Raw genomic sequence first — 24,130 nt, 5'->3', positions numbered from 1 at the left:
AATACGTTTCAAAACCCTCTCCGAAGGGCCAAATCAGCAAGAAAACAAATTTATGTAGCAGACATTGAGGACAGCGGGAAAATATCTCCATACAGTATGTATAATTAGCCAGATCTTTTAGTTCATAAATTGTACTTCAAATGCTGTAGCTTATGTTAAACTGGATTAGTGGTTCCCAACCCTGGTCCTGGAGTACCCCAATCACTGCTTATGTCTCCTTAAAGTCCTCATGAATTTAAAATGGAACATACTTACTTTGCTAGCTCAAATTTCTAGTTTGAATATCCTTAATCACGCCACTCCAACCGTCAGTCTGCTATGAGCCATGGATAAAGAGGAGTTAAAATGTAACCCCTTTTCAATACTCCGTTTCACTCAGAAATGCGTCACAGCACTGAAGTCTGTTGCAAGATCCGGTGGACTTTAATCAAATGCACCTGATTCAACTCATCAGCTCATTAGTAGAAACTCCAAGACCTCAGAGTCAGATGGGTTTGTCAGAGAAACATAAAACAAATGTGCAGTATTGAGTGTACTCCAGGACTAGGGTTGGTAACTGCATAACTAGATTATTAACTTTTTTTTCTTTATCACAGCTACAGTACATGTCACAATATCCGAAGGTCAGGGTGTGCAGGCAGTGGGACAAACTGTGCAGGAATATTTAAATTCCGCTGACAGCTACAGTATCTGCGATGCCAAAGGGCTGGCAATTGCGGATACATCAGAGACCAAAGGTATTTGACTGCAGATGTCCACATGTTTATCAACTGCCCAAAGAGTCTATCTGAGGATGATGGTGGTGGTCACCCTAGTTGTACATAAGTTTGTTTTTTAACTGCATGCAGGCAAAAGGGATGTGTTGGTTAAATGTTTCAATTTGTTTAAATGATCATTTTAAGCAAACTATTGTATATTCTGGTACACAATGTAAAATGTGGTATGTGCAAAGGTCATAGACTAAAAAAAAAAAATTTAAAGTACTGTATTCTAGTGTTAGGCTGTTGTAAGTGGGTGCACTGCAACACGATATCTGAAAAAGCCCAACAAAGAACATAGTGCAAGAGTTAAGGTGTTCCTCACATATTGTGTGTGCAGTTTTGTGAATTTTGTAGAAATTTGAAAATTATAACTGTTTTGAAAATTTAAGTAGAAACCATGAAATATAATGTGGGCATTATTTAATAATTTTGTTGCATTTTTAGATTTGGAATTTTGGAAAACATCAAGCCGGAAGGTATACGCCATCAGAACAGTAGACCTGGCCAAGCTCAAGATGGGAAGAGTTGAAAGTACCTCCAAAAAGAAAAGGCAATTAAAAAAAAAAAAAAAAAAAAAGATTTTCAGGAATCAAAATTACCTTTTATGCAGTAGAGGCATAACCATGTAAACACCACTCACTATATGTTGACTGCATCATCACAGCTAGTATTGTCACTGTACCAACATTTCAGTATTTAGCATGAGGCAGACTTTGCATGATGTTTTAGATTGGTAAGGTTAGGTATACCTAATGTCCCAGAATAGCCCTGTGTGACTGATAAATAAATGATACAAATTAAGGGCTGCTAAGATGACACCATTTTCTCTACATAGAATTTAAACGCTAACCTGTGAGAAACGCTGATGCCGTTCACATGCGCATTAAGAATTGGTTCTATAGTTGTGTTTGAATATATGTGCATGCACAGTTAGATTTGGATTTAGAACTGATAAGAGAATCTAAGATTTAACCTGAGCGTTTAGATAACTGTGTAAAACAGAGCCAGAGCCTTATGTGACTTACCAGACAAAGGATGATGTGATTGGTTTTAACTCACTAATACAGTGATCAATGAGTGAATGGGAATTACAATTACTTACTAATTTAACACTATCAGTGATAAAAGGAAAGCTTCTCAAAGCCTTTAAAGCAGGCAAAGTTAAGTGACATGCTTAAATGTATGCAGTCATGCAACAATACACTGTATAGAAAAATCGTATCTAATGGTTACCTGCAAGTCTGTAACAGTAAAGCTGTAATGAACTGCTGTGATCTCCCTGATCAACTGTTACTTACCACCTTTCCTTCTTTCCTCCTTTCCTTCAAAGCAATGTTTAATATTTAGAATTCTAACACCAGATTAGCGTTGCACTGATAGACAATAGTATAGTGTATTTACTATAGTTGGAGATATTGCCAATAACTGATGTCTTTGTCGATAGTCAAGATGATATTGGGGTTGTTTTCTCATTGTATATTATTATTAAGCTAGTATTAAAATTGGCCTGGCATAGTTTTACTTCAGCATCATAGCAATAGCTTGAACATTTGTGAAAACGGCATCGTCATTGGTCAGCATTTTGTTTTCTTTGTATAGTCAACATAAAATGTTAAGCCTAATAATATAATGCAAATGACAACAACACTAACAAATTCTTATTATATAAAAATGTATAGCTCGTAAGTCTATAATGGGTTCATGCAATCAGTCAATGAAAATTAAAAGCAGCTTCATTTCAAACACCAACAGGAAAAAAAAAAACTTGTTTAACACCAAAAACAACTGAAGGAAAACAGATTGAAAACAAAGACCATAAACCTAATAGCTTGCATTGGCCACATGCAATAACATAAAGCATCTATTCATGGTGGTATCATTTTAAAGTAACATTTTAAAATGAGTAATAATAGAAATAAGGAAGATGCTTTTTACTTAACATCTTGATAATGTTAATGTTTCAGATAGACTGCAGTATTGTCTGTGAAGTAATGGACATGTCTTTTTCACTTTTTTTTCAGAGTGGACCCCGAAGAAAATGAAGTTCTAGATGGCCTGCTTGACGTTGAGCTTGAGATAAAAAACTCTGCATCAAAACTAGCTGAAAACATCGATGAGAAATTTAACGAGCTAACCATTTCAGTCAACCACATTAAGGCTAATGTCTTACAGGTAGTGCAACAGATTGATGGCTTAGCAGAGGTGAAGGAGAAAGTTTCTCAAGTCTCAAAGTCACTGTCCATTGCTTCCTCTCTGCGAGATGCGTTGGCATGTAGGATATGCACAAACATCCCAAATTCTGTGCTTGTTATAACGGCATGCTGTGGGCAGGTTGCAGGGTGTGGCACCTGTATCCAGACCTATCTAAATGATAATGACAGCTGCCTTTTATGCAAGGCAAATATGTTCGCAGGCAAACTGGTGTTTTTAAGAGGCCTGAGTGAGGTACTGGCAAAACTGACAAATGTAGTGATTTAAATGTGGTCTGGCTGACAGTTTGGCTCAAAAGGTCAGAAATAATGTTGAAAACATTTGTTATTTTATTTTAGCACCTTGCTTTTTTTTTTTTTTTTGCTAAGAATCTTGGGCATGGTGTTCAGGGGTTAGTATGGCATCTGACTGAGTATTTTTTTCTTTTTCTGAATCACATTTTTGTATGCGTATATAGGGGCATAAGTTCAAAAAAGCCAGCTGAGTTTATCTGTGTAGCTCGGTGCCATATGCAGTGTCTTAATCGCCATTACTGCTTAACAGCAGTATCTGTTCCTGTTCTTGAATAGGCTGTTTAAAGAGAGACACTCTCCCTTTTCTTCAACAAACACTTGTTATATGAACCATAGCACATTTTTGCTTTCCTAGCAGAATATGCTGGCTAAGGGTCATTTCACTGTTACAGTTTAACAAAAATAGCTCTGATACTTGAAATAAAGTCTGGTTTGAGTGTTTCCCCATTATTGTACATCTTGTGGGGCATTATAAGAAACTGAATTCTGACTTTACCAAATGTTACAATGGTTCACAAAATAAACCAGTTCAACTTGCAAATGTACTTATGTCATTAATACCAGTTACGTGTGACCCTGACCCCATTTTTAGTGTGTATCTTGTGACAAAACAATGACAGTGACATATTGTATATTAGTATGACTTATTGTAAATTGCTGTCAGTTAAAACGGCTCAAACATGCATTTTAGTCCAGGACCAGTTTAAGCCTTGTCTGTGAAACCAGGGGTTAAAGTATTCTGCGAAAACTGTTTGTTGTCAGCATTGTTTGTTTTATGGATTAATAATTCTTCAGCATTAATGTGTAAGTTGTGTTTTATTACCATTAGATACAGAGTTATACAGCAATGCATCTCATAATCTTGCATGATTGTAGCGTTGCTGTCCTTTACTAGAACCTCTTCTAGTAACTAGAAAAAAAACTGACAACTTTTAATGAGACTTTAATAAGAAATTACAATTTGAAACGTAACCAGTAACGATGTCAGACAAAAATAGTGAAGTAAAAACAAAAAAAATGTTTCCCTCTGATATAGTGGAGCGGAAATCTTAATACTCTCAATAATGTACTAGGCTACTACTTTGTTTAATTTGAACAACAACATAACACCACACTAGCCTATTGCTCCAGTCTATGTGTAATGTTTGCATATGTCTCCAAACCCTCCCAGAATAGGCCACTGTGACCTAAAAGACAATCGTAAAACATTTCATCACAACTACAGGTTGACAACAGCAATGTTTCCCTCTGCTCCTGAAGGTCAGGGTGACCATCGAGGGGGTCTCGTCCAAAGGACGCAGGATAAGTCAGAGTTCCTCCATTACTAATGTATTCAGCTGCAAGTTCCTCAGCAGGTGGAAGGAACTGATGTGGTATTCGAGCGGTCCTGAGATGGGCTGCAAAAAGAGCATCGGGTATGCCCTTGGATGGGATTGTATGTGCATTCCAGGCAGGGATGAAATTATGTAGCCCAACCATGCAGCATTTTGAAGCAATGGCTGAAACACAGTGCTTCCAAAAGGGGTCATCAATGTCCAAAAAACCATTGTTGACCAAGGCACACAATGTGTACTTAATTGGGTAGTTTATTCGCGAGTTGACTTCGACCCACTTTCTTTCAGCAGCGTGGTTCTGTCTTGACTGACTTTGAATGAAAGGGGGTCTATTGACATTAGTGTGAAAGTCCCTAAGATTGTCTTGTTGATACAGACATAAATAAAATTCACGTCCATGATCAACTCTTAGCTGATCAAAAAGGCCATGTCTCAAGCAGATTTCTCTGTACACATCGTCATAAATTATCAGATTATTTTTGATCGGCATTACAGAAAATCCCAAAATTTTCCCACTGAAACCATCAGAGGCAACAACTTCAGTCACTCCAAAATCCACAAGCTTTTCGTTTTGGTCCATGTGTATTTTGTGACCGGCATACTCAGCGTAATAGACATGTGGATTAGTTTGGCGAGCAGTTCCCTCTCTTCGCATCTGCGTGTACTGCGGGGTAATTTGTGCCAGTGCACGCCTTACAGCTCTTTCACCTAGCCTGTATCCTGAAGCTCTCAACATCCCGGTCATCATCTTTCTACCGTACACAGGGCCGCTAACAGTAACTGCTGGTCGAATGACTGCATCCACACCATCTCTCCCTAGCCGTGCATAATCGAAACGATGAATGTTCCTCGTTGCGCAGAATTTAGAAATGGAGGAAATACTGGAACCTCTCCCAAGTCCATATTGCTGCTGTAAGACCTCTTGAACTTGTGTGCATGTGTATCCCTGCTCCTCTACTAACCTACGAATTTCACTTTCATAATCATCAAGCGCACTCCACTCACACATCGTTCAGAAAATCTGTTGTTAACCGCAGTCACACAGTTTGGTTCTGACATGTAGACGATAGGCTAAATCATGGTCAGACTCAGACATGCCATAGGCCTACACATAATAAGTGAGCTACAGCGCTCTAATGCCTATAGTTAATGCATCCACATCCCCACCCCCCGCTCCACCCCCCAGTGGAACTGGTACGGTCCAACCGCGAGCAAAACACAGAGAAATGGAAAATCAGAGCAATGAGTAATTTTTTTATGTTTGTTCAAAAATCAGACTCGGACGCAACAACCCAGCTTGTAGAATTGAAAATTAAACTGAGAAACAATTATCCGTTTGTGAATTATTCCAAAGAAATGAAAAATGAAAGTTTGAAGCCAATTTTTCATTTGTTTCATTTTGATGGTGCAAATTGAACAAAGAACTGCAAAGCGTTACACGGACCGTGTGTGTGTGTGTGTGTGTGTGTGTGTGTGTGATTTAGTCTGTAAACCTATTTTCTGATTCACACCCCGGAGCAGAAGGTGGCGGTAATGGATGCCAACCGCCGTAAAATAGCAACAGGTCGAAGAAGAAGTTCCTCATTGAGAGGTTTTGTTTTGCCCTGCTGAACATCTCTGAGCGTTTCTGTCTGTGTTTTTGTCTTCCCGTGGATTACTCTTGGACTGTTTATTCTCTTCGTGATTCTTTGCTGCCTGCCCTGGACTGTTTCTATTGTGGACTGATTTATGTAAGTTTGCTGCCTGACCTTATGCCTGTTTTCGCATTACGAGTTGCTTTGTCTCTACTGTTGTGTTTGCTGGAGATTGACCCTGATTGTACGACCGAGATTACAATAAAGCTGCAAATGGATCCTCACTTTGCTGAAGCCTTGTTACAATTAAGTGAAGATTTGAGTTTATATTATGGAAGTGCCATAAAACCGGGATAAGGTTATATATGAGTTTTTCTGCCAACAGTTTGATGTATTTTTGGACTTTTATTTCTTTTAAAATCTACATCATTTTGGTGGATTGAGTCTGTGGAAATGTCGTTTAAATGGGTTTAACTTTCATTTTGATGTTAATGTATGTTTATAGCCATATGTGTGATCTGTGTATTAGATTAATTGCAGTTACTGTTAGGGAGGACGGTAATTAACATGTCTTTTCTCATGCATCCTTCAGCTGAAAGACAGTGAATCTGAAGACACGTGTGTGTGTGTGTGTGTGTGTGTGTGTGTGTGTGTGTGTGTTCATTGTCTGTCATTAAACTGCAGATGTGGTTCATTTGTGTTGCTGGGTGAAATCTGCTGTATATTTACAAGACATTTTTTGACAACATTCACTGGTGTGTAATTTTGATTTGTATGAAAGTTTAAAAACAAAACATTTAGACTATTATCTGAATAACCAGATTATCTTGTTTAATTCTAAAGTTACTTTTTACACAAAACATAACTTTCAACGTTAAAAATAATGATGGCTGATTTTATATATTTTTTTTAATTAGTTAAAATGTTTAATAGGCTATATTATTTGATGCCAATCATAAGAGCTGTGAAATATTAGCAAATAATCTAGGAATATAAATGCACTTATATCATAATCTTGTACAGCAGTTGTCGTTCACATTTTGACTATTGTTAAAGATTTTATTATTTAGATAAGTAATTCAGCTATACATTTGTACACTATTATTTATTTCCTCTGTGTGTGTCTTTGGTTTGACTTTGGAAGCCTGAGAGCAGGAATGTGACACAGCAGAGAATGCTATTTCAGTAAAGTCACATGGTACAAACTATCACCCAAAAATAATCTATAGAATGCATTATGATGTAGGTGTATATGTTAAGCTGGACACTTTTTCGGGAGCGCCTGGTCTGCAGAGGCGGCGTTCGGCTTTGTTGTGAAATAAAGTCTAATATTTCTGGCATCAAAGATCTCTGAAGTCATTTCCCTGAAAATAAATAAATTACAACATTTTGGCACCCCAGATGGGACGTGGCTTAGGAGCTGGTGACGAACCGCAGCGGGCTTCTGGACGAGCGACAAACAAACAAAGTGGCCATAGGTAAGCAGTTTTTTCTTAAGTTTGTGTGGTTCACCCGGACATTTGCCCGTAGCAAATTCAGATCTGACAGAGAGGAGAGTAAGAAGAGTGTGTGATTTGCACCTGCCCACACTGCCAAAAGAACCAAAACCTGGTTCAATGACCATGGTATTACTGTGTAATTACTGTGTGATTTCATGTAATATTCTAATTTTCTGGGATTTTGATTTCGTGGGTTTCATAAGCTGTAAGCCATAATCATTAAAATTATAACAAATTAAGGCTTGAAATATCTCACTTTGCAGGTAATGAGTCTATAAAATATATTAGTTTCACCTGTTAAGTTGAATTCTTGAAATAAATCAACTTTTTGATGATATTCTAATTTTATGACTAGCACCAGTATATTTATTCAATAAATGTAACCTAATGATAAATATTAATAGATAAATATAAATAAGATTGCACGTGATTAACCCCTCTTATGCTCTTAGATTCCTGTTTACACTCAGTGCATTTGGGGTTTATATGACCCCAAAAATGCATAGAGCTATTGTACAAAAAATATAAATTTTAATAATACAAATTATATATATATATATATATATATTTTTTTTTTTGTTTGTTTACTTCTCATCTATATTTCTATGCTGTGTTTTGGGGGATATTAAGTACTTTTTTTTACCTATTTACTGCAAAATTCCTCAACTACACCATTAGCATACATATGAAATATAATTTTTTTATTAAAAAAAAACAAAAACAAAAAAAAAACATTAATGATCATCAAATTTAAATGAGTTGTTTCTGGATATTTTTGTAGATAATAGTTTTAGCCAGAAAGTGTAATTATCATATACTTCCAGCAGAGACCCCATAGAGATCCATTCATTTTTCTGGATGTGACTTATTGCTCTTATAACAGCTTTTTTATGAATTATATTTATTTAAACATTTTAAAATACATAAAATCAGTATTTTGTCAAAGTTTAGAATTTCTTTGTTGTTGTTTGAGGTCTTTTGAAGTGTCTTATTGCAATAATGCTATATAAATTTGCAATAATGTCACATAAGTTGCCACTAAAAGAAAATACTTGATTGCAATTACATATTATTTAAATAATCGAAATGAATAAAATGATTAACTTTAGAATAAGAAATAAATTTTTAAAAAGTAAATAAAAAAAAAGCTAGCTAACAGGCGGATAGGAATAAGAGTATACACACCTGTGTGTCTGTCTGTGTGTGTTTGTGTGCATGCACGTGCATGGGTGTGTGTGTAATCATGCTCATTACACATTGTTTTTTTGCTCTAGTACCAGGTCTTCATTTATGTGTGAACATTTTTAGATTCATGCTGGGATTATTGATTTTATTTACCAGTTTCAATAAAAATGCTCTCTTTTGCAGTCACACCTGTTTGTGTGTTTTTGTGTGTGTGTGTGTGTGTGTGTGTGTGTGTGTGTGTGTGTCTGTGTGTAGTCATGTTCTTTCCACGTTGCATTTGTGCTCTCATACCATACCTTCATTTATGTGTGAAAGGTTTTAGATTTATGCAGAAATTATTGATTTTATTTCCCAATTTCTATTTTGAAGGAGTAACACCGCACTCACGAAAAACAAGGTGCCAGACAAACAAAACTGAAGATCTCAAAAGATAAATAAAACTGTCTGCACACTTGAATCCTTTCAGCAAATTTAAAAGCCAAGCTTTCGGTCAGACGACCATCCTCAGGGCATACAAACAATCAATGTAACAATCAACTTAACTGTGTTCAAACACATCAGGACAATTAACAGTGATTACCACACCTGTGGAAGCCAGGTAGGAGAGTTGTAGTCCAATGGTGGGAGTTGTAGTTTTTCTTTAACCTACCCAACATATTGAGTCATCTACATAATTTACACATTTACTCCCCATAGTGAAAATCCCCAATACAAGAAACAAACATAAGTACAAATATACAAAAATACAGAAATACAAGCACATATATACATACATGCTGTATAAGTACATGGAGACTGCAAGGACATCAGTAAAAACCTTCATAAACTGCAGTATTCAAGACTTATAAAAACAGTACAGCTGTGACTATAGCATGACACTCATGTCGAAATCCACATTTAAACCTTTGGGATATAAGGCATCCAAAGTATGAATCCAGTACAGTTCCCTTTGGCATAGCACTTTGTCAATGTTGCCACCTCTAGATAATTTAATCTGCTCAATTCCCTGAAAACGGAGAGAAGAGACTGAGTGAGCACACTCTGTAAAGTGACAGGCCACAGGGTAGTTAGGATCAGCACGTCTGATAGAGCTTTTATGCTCACTTATCCTCTGTTTTAAACTACGTGTGGTCTTTCCCACATACACCATGTCACAAGGACATCTTAAAATGTAAATAACATTCTTAGTTTTACATGTAATAATGCCCTTCACATTGTAGCTCTTACCGGATCTGGGATGTTTAAAGTTACAGGTCTTGTGTGTATTATTACATTGGGCACAATTGAAATCCCTTCTACAGTAATATCATCAGATATTTCAGATACTTAGATGATGTCTTGTGTGTTTTTAAAGGGTCCCAAGATGAGCTGAATGAATTCACTACTCACCTCAATAGGATGAGCTCAGATCTAAAATTTACTGTAGAATCTGACTCCAAATGTGTGCATTTCCTAGACATGTGGATCAAACTAGAAGATGGTAGATTGACCACAACCCTCTATCGTAAAGAGACGGATCGCAATTCGTTCCTTTTGGCAAGCAGCTCGCATCCCAGTGCCCTAAAAAACGGCCTGCCTAAGAGTCAATTCTATAGACTTAGACGGATTTGCCATTCAATTGAAGAGTTCAAGGAGAATGCTATAGATATGAAGCAAAGATTTCTAGCCAGGGGGTATCCCATTAAAAGTATTGAAGAGGCATATAATATCGCCCTCTCCACACCACGGCCACACCTTTTGAAAAAGAGTGTTAAAAAGGATAAAAAGTTTTCTGTCTCTTGCATAACTACTTTTACTCCAAGATCCTTTATTATTAAAAACACCATTATGAAATACTGGCACCTAATATCTGATGATTCTTCTCTTCAGGATAAATTTAAGGATCCACCTTTGTTTGTGTCCAGACGGGGCCCTAACCTCCGCAATAGGGTAGTTAAAGCATGTATAAGATCAGCTTCTACCCAAACACTCTTAGCACCTCTTAGGGATGGTAACTATCCCTGTGGCAATTGTGCCCAATGTAATAATACACACAAGACCTGTAACTTTAAACATCCCAGATCCGGTAAGAGCTACAATGTGAAGGGCATTATTACATGTAAAACTAAGAATGTTATTTACATTTTAAGATGTCCTTGTGACATGGTGTATGTGGGAAAGACCACACGTAGTTTAAAACAGAGGATAAGTGAGCATAAAAGCTCTATCAGACGTGCTGATCCTAACTACCCTGTGGCCTGTCACTTTACAGAGTGTGCTCACTCAGTCTCTTCTCTCCGTTTTCAGGGAATTGAGCAGATTAAATTATCTAGAGGTGGCAACATTGACAAAGTGCTATGCCAAAGGGAACTGTACTGGATTCATACTTTGGATGCCTTATATCCCAAAGGTTTAAATGTGGATTTCGACATGAGTGTCATGCTATAGTCACAGCTGTACTGTTTTTATAAGTCTTGAATACTGCAGTTTATGAAGGTTTTTACTGATGTCCTTGCAGTCTCCATGTACTTATACAGCATGTATGTATATATGTGCTTGTATTTCTGTATTTTTGTATATTTGTACTTATGTTTGTTTCTTGTATTGGGGATTTTCACTATGGGGAGTAAATGTGTAAATTATGTAGATGACTCAATATGTTGGGTAGGTTAAAGAAAAACTACAACTCCCACCATTGGACTACAACTCTCCTACCTGGCTTCCACAGGTGTGGTAATCACTGTTAATTGTCCTGATGTGTTTGAACACAGTTAAGTTGATTGTTACATTGATTGTTTGTATGCCCTGAGGATGGTCGTCATTTCCCAATTTCTATAAAAATTATCTCTATTGCAGTCACCTCTCTCTCTATGTGTGTGTGTATTTGTGTCTGTGTCTGTGTGGGCGCATATGTGTCTGTGATAATGTTCATTCCACATTGCATTAGTGCTCTAGTACCAGGCCTTCATTTATGTGTGAGAATTTTCAGATTTATGCTGGATTTATTGATTTTATTTGTCAATTTCTATAAAAATGCTTTCTATGGGAGTCACACCTGTGCATGTGTGTGTGTGTGTGTGTGTGTGTGTGTGTGTGTGTGTGCGTTAGCATGTGTGTGTGCAAGTGATCATGTTCGTTCCACATTGCATTTGTGCTTTAGTACCAGGACTTCATTGTGGTGCTGAAATTTTCAGATTTATTCTGGATTTATAGATATTTTTTTTGACAAATGAAAATTAAATAAAAAAACTTTTTTTTTTATTTTCTCATTAATTTCAATGTGGGGTCATATTGACCCCAAAGGTCATGAGTGTGATTTTTTTTTTTTTTTAAACATACCTTTAGAACAACCAAACCAAGCCCAGTTGTTTTTTTTTTTTTTTTTTATATATATAAAAAAAAAGTCGCTTGGGGTCATATAGACCCCAAAGCACAAATGAGGGTTAATATATTATATCTGAAGACGTCTAAAATTTGTATCTCGTTATCCCTGAAGACAGAGTGGAAAAAGTATTCCATTGCAGATAAATAAGTTTGTGTTAAGAGAAAAGGCAAGTTTGGCAAGGCAAGTTTATTTTATATAGCACATTTCATACACAATGGCAATTCAAAGTGCTTTACATAAAAGAAATTCAAATAATAAAAAGAAATAAGAATAATTAAAACAGTTTAGAAAAATAAAATACAGTACAGTACAAACAGTCGGACGAACATTGGCACAGTGCTCATTCAGTAAATGCATAGCTTAACAGAAGTGTTTTGAGTCTGGATTTGAAAGTGACTACTGTAGGAGCAAGTCTGATCTCCTCTGGAAGCTGTTCTAGCATAATAGCTAAAAGCGGACTCGCCATGCTTAGAGTGAACCCTTGGTATTTCTAGCTGATATGATCCTAGTGATCTGGGTGATCTGTTGGGTTTATATTCAGTGAGCATATCTGCAATGTTTTGAGGTCCTAGACCATTGAATGATTTATATACCAGTAATAATACTTTAAAATCAATCCTAAATCTAACTGGGAGCCAGTGTAAAGACCTGAGGACTGGTGTGATATGTTCATATTTTCTGGTTCTGCTCAGAATCCTGGCGGCAGCGTTCTGTATGAGCTGCAAATGTCTTATGGGAACTTCATCTTTGTTTCCAAACGCAATGACTTCAGTTTTGTCTTTGTTTAAGTGAAGAAAGTTTTGACACATCCAACTGTTGACTTCATCGATGCATTGGCACAGGGATTCAATGGGGCTGTAATCGTTAGGCGATAGGGCTAAGTAAAGCTGTGTGTCGTCTGCATAGCTGTGGTAAGCAATTTGGTTCTTTCTCATTATTTGGCTCATTGGGAGCATATACAGGTTGAACAGGAGTGGCGCAAGAATTGAGCCTTGAGGGACTCCGCATGTCATGGATGTCCACTCACACTTATGGTCTCCTATACTCACATAATAACCTCTCCCATCTAAGTATGACCTGAACCATTTTAGGACTGTCCCAGAAAGCCCCACCCAGTTTTCCAGCCTGTCAAGAAGTATGTTATGATCGACAGTGTCAAATGCAGCACTGAGGTCGAGTAACACCAGCACTGATAATGTGCCTGAATCAGTATTTAAGCGAATATCGTTTATTATCTTTATGAGCGCTGTCTCTGTGCTGTGGTGCGGTCGGAAACCAGACTGAAAATTGTCAAAGTATCCATTCGAGCTTAAGAATTTGTTCAGCTGATTGAAGACAACTTTTTCAATGATCTTGCCTATGAAAGGAAGATTTGAGATCGGCCTATAGTTGCTTAATATGGTCTTATCCAGATTGCTCTTTTTCAGAAGGGGCTTGACAACTGCAGTTTTCAGGGAGTTTGGAAAACTCCCAGAGAGAAGTGAGGCATTTACCACTTCTAGAAGATCTGCTTCTAAACTGTTAAACACACTTTTGAAAAATGATGTGGGAAGAGTGTCAAGAGCGCATGTTGATGTTTTAAGGTGGTGTACGGTTTCTTCCTAAATTTTGCTATCAATTTCTTTGAAATCAGACATAGTAACTACTTTCTCAGGTGGTCTGATCTGTCTCACCCCAGAGCAACTCAAGGGTGTGCTGATCACCTTTCTGATATTATTGATTTTCTCAGAGAAGAAAGAAGATCTCATTGCACTTGTTGTCTGAGAGCATTTCATCTGGCTTGGGGGGGTTTGTCAGTAGCCGCTTTCCGACCAAGTAGTTACAGGAACTTGGTTCTAGGAACTGTCCACTTATAAACAGTTGTAAGATCTACTCTCCCCCAAAATCGGTTTTGCTGTTTGCGTTCACACTGGCCAAGTGGCCATAGGAACTGGTAGGAGGGGTAAGGGAGTGACGCAAGCACGGTGACTTTTATTTTGACGGCGCGACGGACCTTTATTTTGGCGGCGCTGAGAAGAGAACGCCAGAGCAAACAATGCTCGCATTCTCTGTGTTTATTAGTTAGCAATCTGTCTAACAGTACTGTTTAATATGTTATTAGATAGAACTGTTATAGAAAGTAGACAGTATATGAAAAAAGGTTATTAGTCTATGCCGTGTGGTTGATGTCCAGAGTTGCTAGCTGGGCAGAAATACATAATCATGTTTGGCTTGGTCCCCTCAAAGTTGCGTTGGATTTACTCTTCAGCATAAAGGTTTAGAGACCCATCTATCACTGTTTTCCATATTTGTATAGTTAGTTTATGGAGTAAATATATAGGCTATAATCTGTGTGTTTACATTATAGCTGTTTTAAAAATGGCGGGTGCTGGTGTTCTGCGTGCGTTCGGTCAATCAGCGTACACTAACGTCACAGGTAGTTCCTATAGTGCTGGTTTAGACCCTACTCTGAAGTAGGACCTAAATTAGTTCCTACAAATGGAGTTCCTAGAACTAAAATCGTTCCTAGTTCCTGCGGTGCGAACATGCCGACATCCGGGTACTTTAGCCAATAGTTCTAGGAACTGTGAAAAGGTTCCTCCGGTCGGAAAGTGGCTAGTCACTCTACGGTAGAAAAAAGAGTGTGTGTGTTGTTTAAATTGCTGTTTATAATATTTGAGACGAAAGTCTGTCTAGCTTTGCCTACTTCCATATTGAAAGAATGCAGGTTGTCTTTGTAGATGTTATATGGACTACAAGTTTTGTCTTCGCCACATGCGCTCTGCTTTTCTTTTTTCATATTTTGCACTGCTGTTGAGTTTCTCCAAGGTGCTTTTTGTCTGCCACTCTTCTTCCTGACTTTAACAGGAGCAATATCATCAATTACACTTTTAACTTTTGAGTTAAAATAATCAAGGAGAAAATCAACAGAGTCTGCAGATATGCTTGGTGTTAAGGATATAGCCTTCATAAATAGTACACTAGTGTTCTCATTTAAGCATCTCTTCTTGACAGACACAGATCTAGCTTCAGTGGCAGGAGATATCAATATCAAAGAAAATACAGAAATGATCAGACAGTGCTACATCCTTAATAACAATCGATGAAATGTTTAGACCCTTACTGATAAGTAAATCTAGAGTGTGTCCACGATTGTGTGTGGGTCCATGTACATGCTGAGTCAGATCAAAAGTTTTTAAAACAGTTTTGATTTCTTTTGCCATATTGTTTTCTGCACTATCTATGTGGATGTTAAAATTTAGGATGGGAGAATTTATTTATTTTTTCAAATCTTTTGCGTTCCCACGCAAAACCTGTTTTTGAGCTCGGACAGACACTTCCTGTTTAATGTCCCGCTGGCAGTGTTTCAGAACTCCGTACGTTAATGGAGCGTTTCATAGTGTTTGAACTTGGACTCGAATATAAAGAAATGCGGTCAGTGCTTAAAGTCGGCATGAAACGGAAGTTGAGATTGTAATTTTTTCCTTGTTGTGACATATATCCGAGTGAAACGGCTTCTGAAATTAGAAAAAAATGTAGGGCGGGGCTTGATTTCGTCCTTCGGGAATTGATTGGATCGTTGGAGGTTGGACGTTGCAAACAAAATGGAGGCCGATTTGAATGCCAGTTTACATTCAGTTGTGGAGGATTTCTCTCCACCGGACTCCCCACCGTTACCCTCCCATGAAGGATTTTTTATTTTATTTTATTATTCCCACAAACCAAGATGAGTCAAGTCAAGTTATCAGCCTTATTAGACATTCTCTGCTATCAGTCAAGTTCACCCTCGAGAGCATCTCGATAGCCGCACCCTCATCGGCTCTGGCCGCACCCTTTCGCCATGGCACGTGACCGAAAGAGAAGAGAGGTCGTTTCGAGGGGGGAGGGAAGGGTAATGTATTTGATTAAAGATTATAAGGGTACATGAATTTTAAAAAAAAATAATGAAGTGCACAGATAAATCATTTATAATAAACACTACAATATTACATATAAAAAGAAGATTTGTCAAATTTGATTTCATGCCGACTTTAAAGGTCCCGTTATATGCCCCTTTTCACAAGATGTAAAATAAGTCTCTGATGTCCCCAGAGTGTTTATGTGAAGTTTCAGCTCAAAATACCCAACAGATCATTTTTTACAGCATGTTTAAATTGTCATTTTTTGGGGCTCAGAAAAACGCGCTGTTTCAGTGTGTGCCCTTTAAATGCAAATGAGGTGCTGCTGGACGACCCAGGGGGCGGAGCTTCATGAGCTCGCGCTCAGTCTCTCAGGACAAATTCATCTCACGGAATGATGATAATATCAGAAACTCTCAGTAACGGCGTTCATTTCGAGTCGGACAATAATGCCTACAGAGTCAGAGTGCTGTATAAAGATGAAACAGGTATGGTTTAGTAGTTTAATTACGGTTATTATAACGTATTTGTCATCTGCTTGTAGGCTATGTATCCATTATTTATTAATAGCCTACAAGTCTGCTGTCTGAATGATGATCAAACATGTACTGATGAGTATAATAAAGTTTATTGTACATCACACAAAAGATGAAGCGTCAGTTTTACTTCAGAAAATCACCGTAAGAGCTGAGTAAACACAGTAGGCTAAGTTATAAGAAGTGCGCAAGTAGCCAGTAGAGTTGAGGGAGCATTCCTGTGGGCGGAGGTTAGTCAAGAAACGGTTCTGGTGATGTCACTAAAGAAGAAAGTAGAGGGGTGTAGTCCAATCGAGACGTTTTTTGTAGTCAACTTCTGTTAAATAAAATATCTCGCTTGGCATTGAACTTTGAGCTTTATAATTTTACAGATATTATTTATGCTCTAACAGCAACATTACACACTAACTAAAGTTTGAAACATGGGATCACGCAGAACGGGACCTTTAAAGATGCTCCAAGTGATGTTGGTTGAAGTCACTTCTTGTTGACGTGTAAAGTATTGTCAAACAAAATAAAGAAGTCCCTCCTCCTCCTCTGCGCACTAACCCCCCAAACCCCACCCCAAAGTTTTCTTGTCGGTTATTGGCTGGAACAGTTTGTTATGTTTCGTTGTGTGGGTGAGCCCAGTTTGTTTTTGATGAAACGAAACCCGAATTTTTTTTACTTACTTTTGTTTGTTTGGTTACATAAAGCCTATTACATATACAGATGCATACAATTACGTACATCTGTACAATAACTGTACCATAATAACAAATAAAATTACCATTTCACTGACAATGTGTGATTTTGTGAGTAAAAGGTTTCTACAGATCTAATAATTAAAATAAACAGATTCAAATAAAGCAAACGTATAGTGAAATAAACTTTGTGATGATGCTGTAGTTTGTTTCAGCCTGTTGACACCAATAAAATGAGCTTAATGTGCCAATTTACAGAAGATCTCATCACCATAATGAATGAGCTGAAAACAGGGAACTCTTGGAGACAAAGAGGTTTTTCAGCAGCAGTTTAACATGATGACTCTGTACTTTTTAAATGCAGATTGGATAAAAACACAGTGATCACAGTTCACACCTGCAGTGAAGCCCCTCCCACAACAATTCACCAATAAATACTGGGAATATTCCCATCATCCTACAAGAGAAGGACAAACTCCAGGAGTAGCAGCTGAAATCTGTGTGACTGTTAAAGATGGAGTTTATTAAAGAGGAGATTGAAGACATGAGTGATCCAGAACCATCCAGAATAAAACATGAAGATACTGAGGAACAAATAGGTTGGTGTCCATTCTTGATTCTTCATTGTCGACTGCTTTGGTAGATGTGAATTAATAAGCAGTATATGGAGGAAAAATGATGGAGAAATGCATCTGAATGATCATAATCATGTATATAGCAATTGTCAAACATTTTATTATTTTAACAAGTGAATGACAGAACAAAAAGTGAAAGATCTGATCTCTGTTGCTTTCTGCTATTAAATAAGGGTTCACTTGAACTGATTCTATCTTGATGTGTATTTTAGACCAGGTGAGAGTGAAAGAGCAAAGACAAGAACTGAATGAAGTGGAGGAGGAACATCGTAACTTTACAATTAAAAGAACAAAAGCCAAAAAGACTCACACCTGCACTCAGTGTGGAAAGAATTTCTCACAGAAAGGACACCTTAAGACACACATGAGAATTCACACTGGAGAGAAACCGTATACATGCACTCAGTGTGGAAAGAGTTTTTCTCGTTCATCAACTCTCAGTCATCATCTGTACATTCACACTGGAGAGAAACCGTATACATGTACTCAGTGTGGAAAGAGTTTCACTGGTGAATCGGGTCTCAAGTATCATCTGCGTGTTCACTCTGGAGAAAAACCATTTAACTGTGATCAGTGTGGTAAAGATTTTAGTTCATTATCAAATTTAAAGAAACACCTGATAGTTCATTCAGACGAGAGGCCTTATGTGTGTTCTCTCTGTGGAAAGAGTTTTTCAAGGCCGGACAGTTTTAAACTGCACCAGAAAACACACAATGAATTGAAAGATCATGTGTGTTTGGACTGTGGGAAGAGCTTTATGACACTGGGCAATCTGAAACAGCACCAAAGAATTCATACTGGAGAAAAACCTTACAAGTGCTCATATTGTGACAAGAGTTTCACTCATTCTGTATCTCTGAAATCACACGAGCGAGTTCATACTGGAGAGAAGCCGTACGACTGTACTCAGTGTGAGAAGAGCTTCACCCGATCAAATAATGTGAGTGACTCAAATTAGAAAGCATTGTTCTGTGTCACAGTGAGCAAATGTTTTGTTAGATTCACATAAAGTAAATGTGTAGTTAGTTAACTAATAAACTAGTGTTGCTGTAAAATGCCACAGGTTTTGTGTTTTATATGTTAGAGAACAAGAAAGAAAATTATTGAAAATGATTTTGATTGAACGCTTGATCAAAGAAATACCAAAATTAAAAGAGACTGGAAACAAATGTAGGAAAAAAAAAAATCTGTTATTTGTTAATATATGAAACAAATCTCTGAATTTGATCAGTTTTTTTTCTTTTTTTAGTTACATAAAGCCTGTTATTACATAAACAGATGTATATACAATAACGTATACAATACAATACAATATAATTTGATTTGTAAAGCACATTTAAAACAACCGAGGTTAGCCAAAGTGCTAACTGACATAATTTCAGACAAATTATAAACACATGACATGAGCACAAAGCACAGTTAAACAAGTGACAAACTAAAAGAATCAAATGCAGAAATTAACTCTCAGGCTGGTTTAAAAGCCAATGAATAGAAGTGAGTTTTAAGTCGTGATTTAAAAATGTCAAGGCTGGGAGCTACTCTGACACGCATAGGCAGATCATTCCACAGCCTAGGGGCCACAACTGAAAATGCTCGATCTCCCCTATTTTTACGTCTTGTTCTAGGAACAGATAAGAGCAGTTGGTCAGCGGACCTCAATGACCTCAGAGGAGCATGCATCTTCAGTAGATCATCTATGTAAGCTGGGGCTTGACCATGAAGAGATTTGAAGAGAGTATATCTGTACAATAACTCTGTAAAATAACAACAAATAAAATGACCATTTCACTGACAATGTGTGATTTTGTGAATAAAAGGTTTCTACAGATCCAATAATTAAACTGTGAGATTCAGATAAAGCAAACGTACAGTGAAATAAACTTCAGATCTGTGACGTTAGTTTTGTGGAAGTTGTTTTTGAGTTGTAACTTTCTGACTTGTCATTTAGCTGTCAGTGTAAGGCAGTTCTCAGACCTGCAAACCTGTATGCATTTTGCGTAGCAGATGCGCATTTTGACTTCAAAGTATGCTGGTACGATTTGTCACTCTAAACTGACGCCAAAACCTGGTGACGCCTCTGCACGGGCAGTCCTCAAATCAAGCAACATTTGTCAGATTCGTCTAACTTATACTTGATATTATTTTTAGAATAAGTGTTCGTTATGCTATTATTGGACTCCTGTCTATTCATTGTCAACTGTTTTCTATAAATATGTTTGTATTGCCTAGCATTTATTCAGCTAATGAGTGTCCTGTTTAAAATGTGCAATGTTCAAATGTAAAGACAGCACGTCACAAATAGAAGCCCTTTTCCCTGTGGTATTTAATATCATATTTGGATATTGGAATAATAATCAATGTTCCTATTTATTTTTTTTTTTTTTACTGTTTTCTAGGGGTTTCTTAATTATAGACTAGTTGACCAGCACACATTATATGCAATGCAATATAATGCATGTGTGTCGTCGTCGTCCACCATAAAGATAAACTGCCTGACGTTGTGGATGTTGCACATCGCCTCGGTCGTATCAAACCTGGAAGCAGCACTCCTAGAGGTGTTATATTTCAGTTCACATCACGTTTTTTTCAGGGATGCTGTCTGGCGTGCTGCCAAAGATGCAGACTTTCTGAAGAACAACCACCTGAGGATCTCTGAGGACTTGTCTCCTGCCAACAGAGAAAAGAGGCTGAAATTATGGCCTGCTGTTGAAAAAGCACGTAAGGAAAACAAGAAAGCTTTCTTCGTCAGTGGCTGTGCTTTTGTAGACGGCGTTGAGATTCATCCACCCACTTAAACTATGAGAGATGCCCTACTGTGATTAAGGTGAATGAAACTGGAAGAAAATACATGTTTACAGCGTCTTTCAGTGCAAAGGTACTCTCCTTCTTTCTTTGTTTAAAGTCTCGAGTGAGACTGAGACTCCAGTTCAAAACAAAGTGTTTTGTTTTGTAAATTTATGAATACTAATAATACAAAATTATTTTATTTTTTTCTAGTAATCAAGTTTAAAGACTTGAATGAGACTGAAACTCAAGGGAACAGGCCCGAGCCAGCAGGGGCGTGATTGGCTCAGTAAAATTCAGTTAAACTGGGGAGAGATAAGACTCATAAAAGGGCTTTGTTCTGGGGATGTGGTTGCGAGGTATCCAGAAGTGTTTAAGGATGAGCTGGGCACCCTAAGGGGCACCACGGTGAAACTTGCTACAATGCTACACCTCACTTCTTTAAACCCCAGTCTGTCCCATATGCAATGAAGCATAAAGTGGAAAAGGAGCTTGAGAGGCTTCAGCAGCTGGGTATCATTGACCCAATTAAATTTTCAAACTGGCAGCCCCAATCGTTCTCTTGTTAAAAGAGGATGGTACAGTCCGCATTTGTGGAGACTATAAGCTGACAATCAATCAAGCAGCGAAGGTGGAGACATACATAACCTATTCCAAGAGTGGAAGATTTGTTCTCAATGCTGGCGGGAGGCAAAACTTTCACTAAGCTTGATATGAGTCATGCCTATTAACAGTTGTTGCTGGATGAGGAGTCAAAGCAATACGTCACGATCAACACTCACAAAGGGCTGTTTAAATATAACAGGCTGGTGTTTGGGGTGGCGTCTAGCCCGGCCATTTTTCAAAGAACAATGGAAAACCTGTTGCAGTGAATTCCAAACGTGGTAGTATACCTCGATGACATTGTGGTCACAGGGAAGACAGAAGAGGAGCATCTCAGTAACCTCGACCAGGTTCTCAAGAAGATGTCAGAAGCAGGGCTGCGGCTAAAACAATGCAAATGTACATTCCAGGCAGAGAGTGTAACCTACCTGGTACATCAAATATCAGCCCATGGCCTCTTTCCAGTGGCAGAAAAAGTCAGGGCCATCAAATGTGTCAGAGCTTAAGTCATTCCTGGGGATGGTAACTTATTACGGGAAGTTCTTGCTGGAGCTATTAACTGTGGTGGGTTATGGGGGTAAGGGTTATTCTCAACTAGACAAAGAGGGCTTGGCCGTGGTATTTGCTGTGAAGTATTTTCACCAATATCTCTATGACCGTTCCTTCACAGTTTTCACGGACCATAAGCCGTTGATGAGCCTGTTCAGTGAGCATAAGAGTGTCCCTACCATGGCGTCAGCTCGTATCCAGAGGTGGGCACTGACATTGTCTGCCTATCAATATCATATAATGTACAGAGTGGGGAAGGATAATGCCAATGCGGATGCATTGAGCCGATTGCATTGAGCCAGACACCCCTGTCCCCACTCCTCTGCCTCCTGAAACTGTTTTCCTGCTGGAAAAGTTGAGTGACTCACCAGTGAGCGCGAAGCAGATCAAAGCTTGGACAGAAAGGGACAAGGTCTTGTCAAAAGTCAAAAGATTTGTGCTACAGGGTTAGCCATCCATTGTTGCGGACGCGGAGATGAAACCTTTTGAGAAAAGGAAAAATGAGCTCTCAGTTCAGGATGGTTGCATCTTATGGGGTTCAAGAGTGGTGGTGCCTCTGCCAGAGCGAGCCAGAGTCTTACAGGAGGTTCACATAGCCCATCCTGGGGTTTCACACATGAACAGTTTAGCGAGGGCCTATGTCTGGTGGCCAAATATAGATCAAGATCTCGAAAACAAGGTTCAACACTGCAGGGAGTGCCAGGAAAACCAGAAAATGCCCCCACCCGTTTCTCTTCAGCTCTGGGAGTGGCTTAACAGGCCTTGGTCCTGGCTGCACTTGGATTATGCGGGTCCTTTCCTGGGGCGGATGTTTTGAAAAGCACACATTTTGAAAAACATTACAGCTGCCATGACAATTGACACACTGTACCAAGTGTTTTCAGTACACGGACTGCCGGATGTAGTTGTAACTGATAATGGACCGACCTTTACATGAGAGCTGTTTCAAGAATTTGTCAAGAGGAATGGAATTAGACACATTCGTGTGTCACATTCCTGTGTCCTCAGCCTCTTTTCTCTGTCGGCAGGAGACAAGTCCTCAGAGATTCTCAGGTGGTTGTTCTTCAGAAAGTCTGCATCTTTGGCAGCACACCAGACAGCATCCCTGAAAAAACGTGATGTGAACAGCACCTTTCCATCCGGCATCGAACGGGCTGGCCGAGAGAGCGGTGCAGACGTTGAAAAGCGGTTTAAAGAAGATGTCAGGGGCAAATGTGAAACTAACCTCTCTCGTTTTTTGTTCCAATATCGGATTACTCCGCAGACTACTACAGGCCTGGCGCCGACAGAGAATGTTGCTGGGTCGGAAACCGAAATCTCACCTAGATTTGCTGCATCCTGATGTTGGGGAGAAAGTGAAAATCCAGCAAGAGAAGCAGAAAGCTCGGGCATGACAAGCATGCAAGAGAACAGAGCTTCGGGGAAGGTGAGACGGTCTTTGTCAGGAATTTCGCCAGAGGTCAGCGCTGGTTGCCGGGAGCTGTTGTGGAAAAAAGTGGTCCCCGCTCAAGTGTAGTGAGACTGTCAAATGGACGTGATGTCCGTCGTCATCAGGATCATGTGAGGAGCTGTCTTGTGGAGGAGCAGTAGGAGTGTGATGAGCAAGTTGTAAGGGCTGAACAACGGGAGAACTGCCTCCAGGTAGTGTACCAACCATCCCTGAGGAAACTTCAAAGACTTTAAGGAGATCAGGACGCCAAAAGAAAGCACTTAATAGGCTTAATCTTTAGGTCATAGTAGGGTTAACTGTTAAATAGTCTTTATGGGAATACTGGGGGGAAAAAAAGAAAAGAAAAAAATAAGAGACGTTCTGATTGGGCTGTCAAGGGTTGGTAACGTTGATTCTTAGGGGTGAGAGATGTTATGATAATGGGTTATGGTACCTTGAAGGAAGGTTCTAATTTATGTTATGCTGTCACTTTAAGAGAGTCCTTGGTTATTGCGGGAAGTAAGAAGTGACTGTATGCTGTCGCGTGAGGTTATGCCAACGAGAATGACAGAGTAAAGTTATACAGTTCTGTTAAGCACGGTCTGGCCTCCATTTATTACAAGTGCCATTCGGATAGTCAAGATGTACACAGCTCACGGCACTAATCATTCTGCTGGGGATTTGTATCTTTAAAAATCGTTTTAAAGGGAAAATAATAAGTTCTGAGTGTGATATGTCTGGACACTACATTTTACTTGTCCTTGAAATTTTAAATTCAACCTTTATTGTTCTTAATGTATATGGTTTCAACT

At 38.5% G+C, this 24,130-nt stretch overlaps 1 protein-coding gene and 1 long non-coding RNA gene across 3 annotated transcripts; both read left to right on the top strand.

The window, feature by feature from the left end:
• Nucleotides 1–486: 486 nt before the first annotated feature.
• Nucleotides 487–4,083, top strand: LOC308693197. Its single transcript, XR_014030425.1, has 3 exons — nt 487–737; nt 1,206–1,311; nt 2,783–4,083. It is a non-coding gene; the product is annotated as an uncharacterized lncRNA (long non-coding RNA).
• A 2,078-nt stretch (nt 4,084–6,161) lies between these two features.
• Nucleotides 6,162–23,667, top strand: LOC308693345 (uncharacterized protein). 2 transcript variants are annotated; one of them, XR_014030436.1, is made up of 5 exons: nt 6,162–6,329; nt 7,575–7,651; nt 17,683–17,917; nt 18,166–18,893; nt 23,154–23,667. XR_014030436.1 is itself a non-coding variant. In XM_081370195.1 (5 exons), the coding sequence occupies exons 3-5, from the start codon at nt 17,833–17,835 to the stop codon at nt 19,681–19,683; spliced, it is 918 nt and encodes a 305-aa protein (XP_081226321.1). In that variant the 5' UTR covers nt 6,162–6,329; nt 7,575–7,651; nt 17,683–17,832; the 3' UTR covers nt 19,684–19,746. The 2 variants fall into 2 exon arrangements, 1 of the variants encoding a protein (XP_081226321.1); XM_081370195.1 differs by lacking the exon at nt 23,154–23,667 and adding an exon at nt 19,579–19,746.
• The last annotated feature ends 463 nt before the right edge of the window (nt 23,668–24,130 follow it).

Source organism: Scardinius erythrophthalmus (genome assembly GCF_964197995.2).
Source record: "Scardinius erythrophthalmus genome assembly, chromosome: 7".
Lineage (NCBI taxonomy): Eukaryota > Metazoa > Chordata > Actinopteri > Cypriniformes > Leuciscidae > Scardinius > Scardinius erythrophthalmus.
Note: the sequence above shows the minus strand (reverse complement) of the source record. Positions and strands in the feature narration are given on the sequence as shown.

Bases quoted from the DNA above. Each gene is read 5' to 3' on its own strand.
- LOC308693345 (XM_081370195.1), top strand. From the start codon at position 17,833: ATGGAGTTTATTAAAGAGGAGATTGAAGACATGAGTGATCCAGAACCA. The intron at 17,918-18,165 runs GTTGGTGTCCAT...TGTGTATTTTAG, and splicing joins AGATACTGAGGAACAAATAG to ACCAGGTGAGAGTGAAAGAG. The intron at 18,894-19,578 runs GTGAGTGACTCA...GTCTTGTTCTAG, and splicing joins GCTTCACCCGATCAAATAAT to GAACAGATAAGAGCAGTTGG.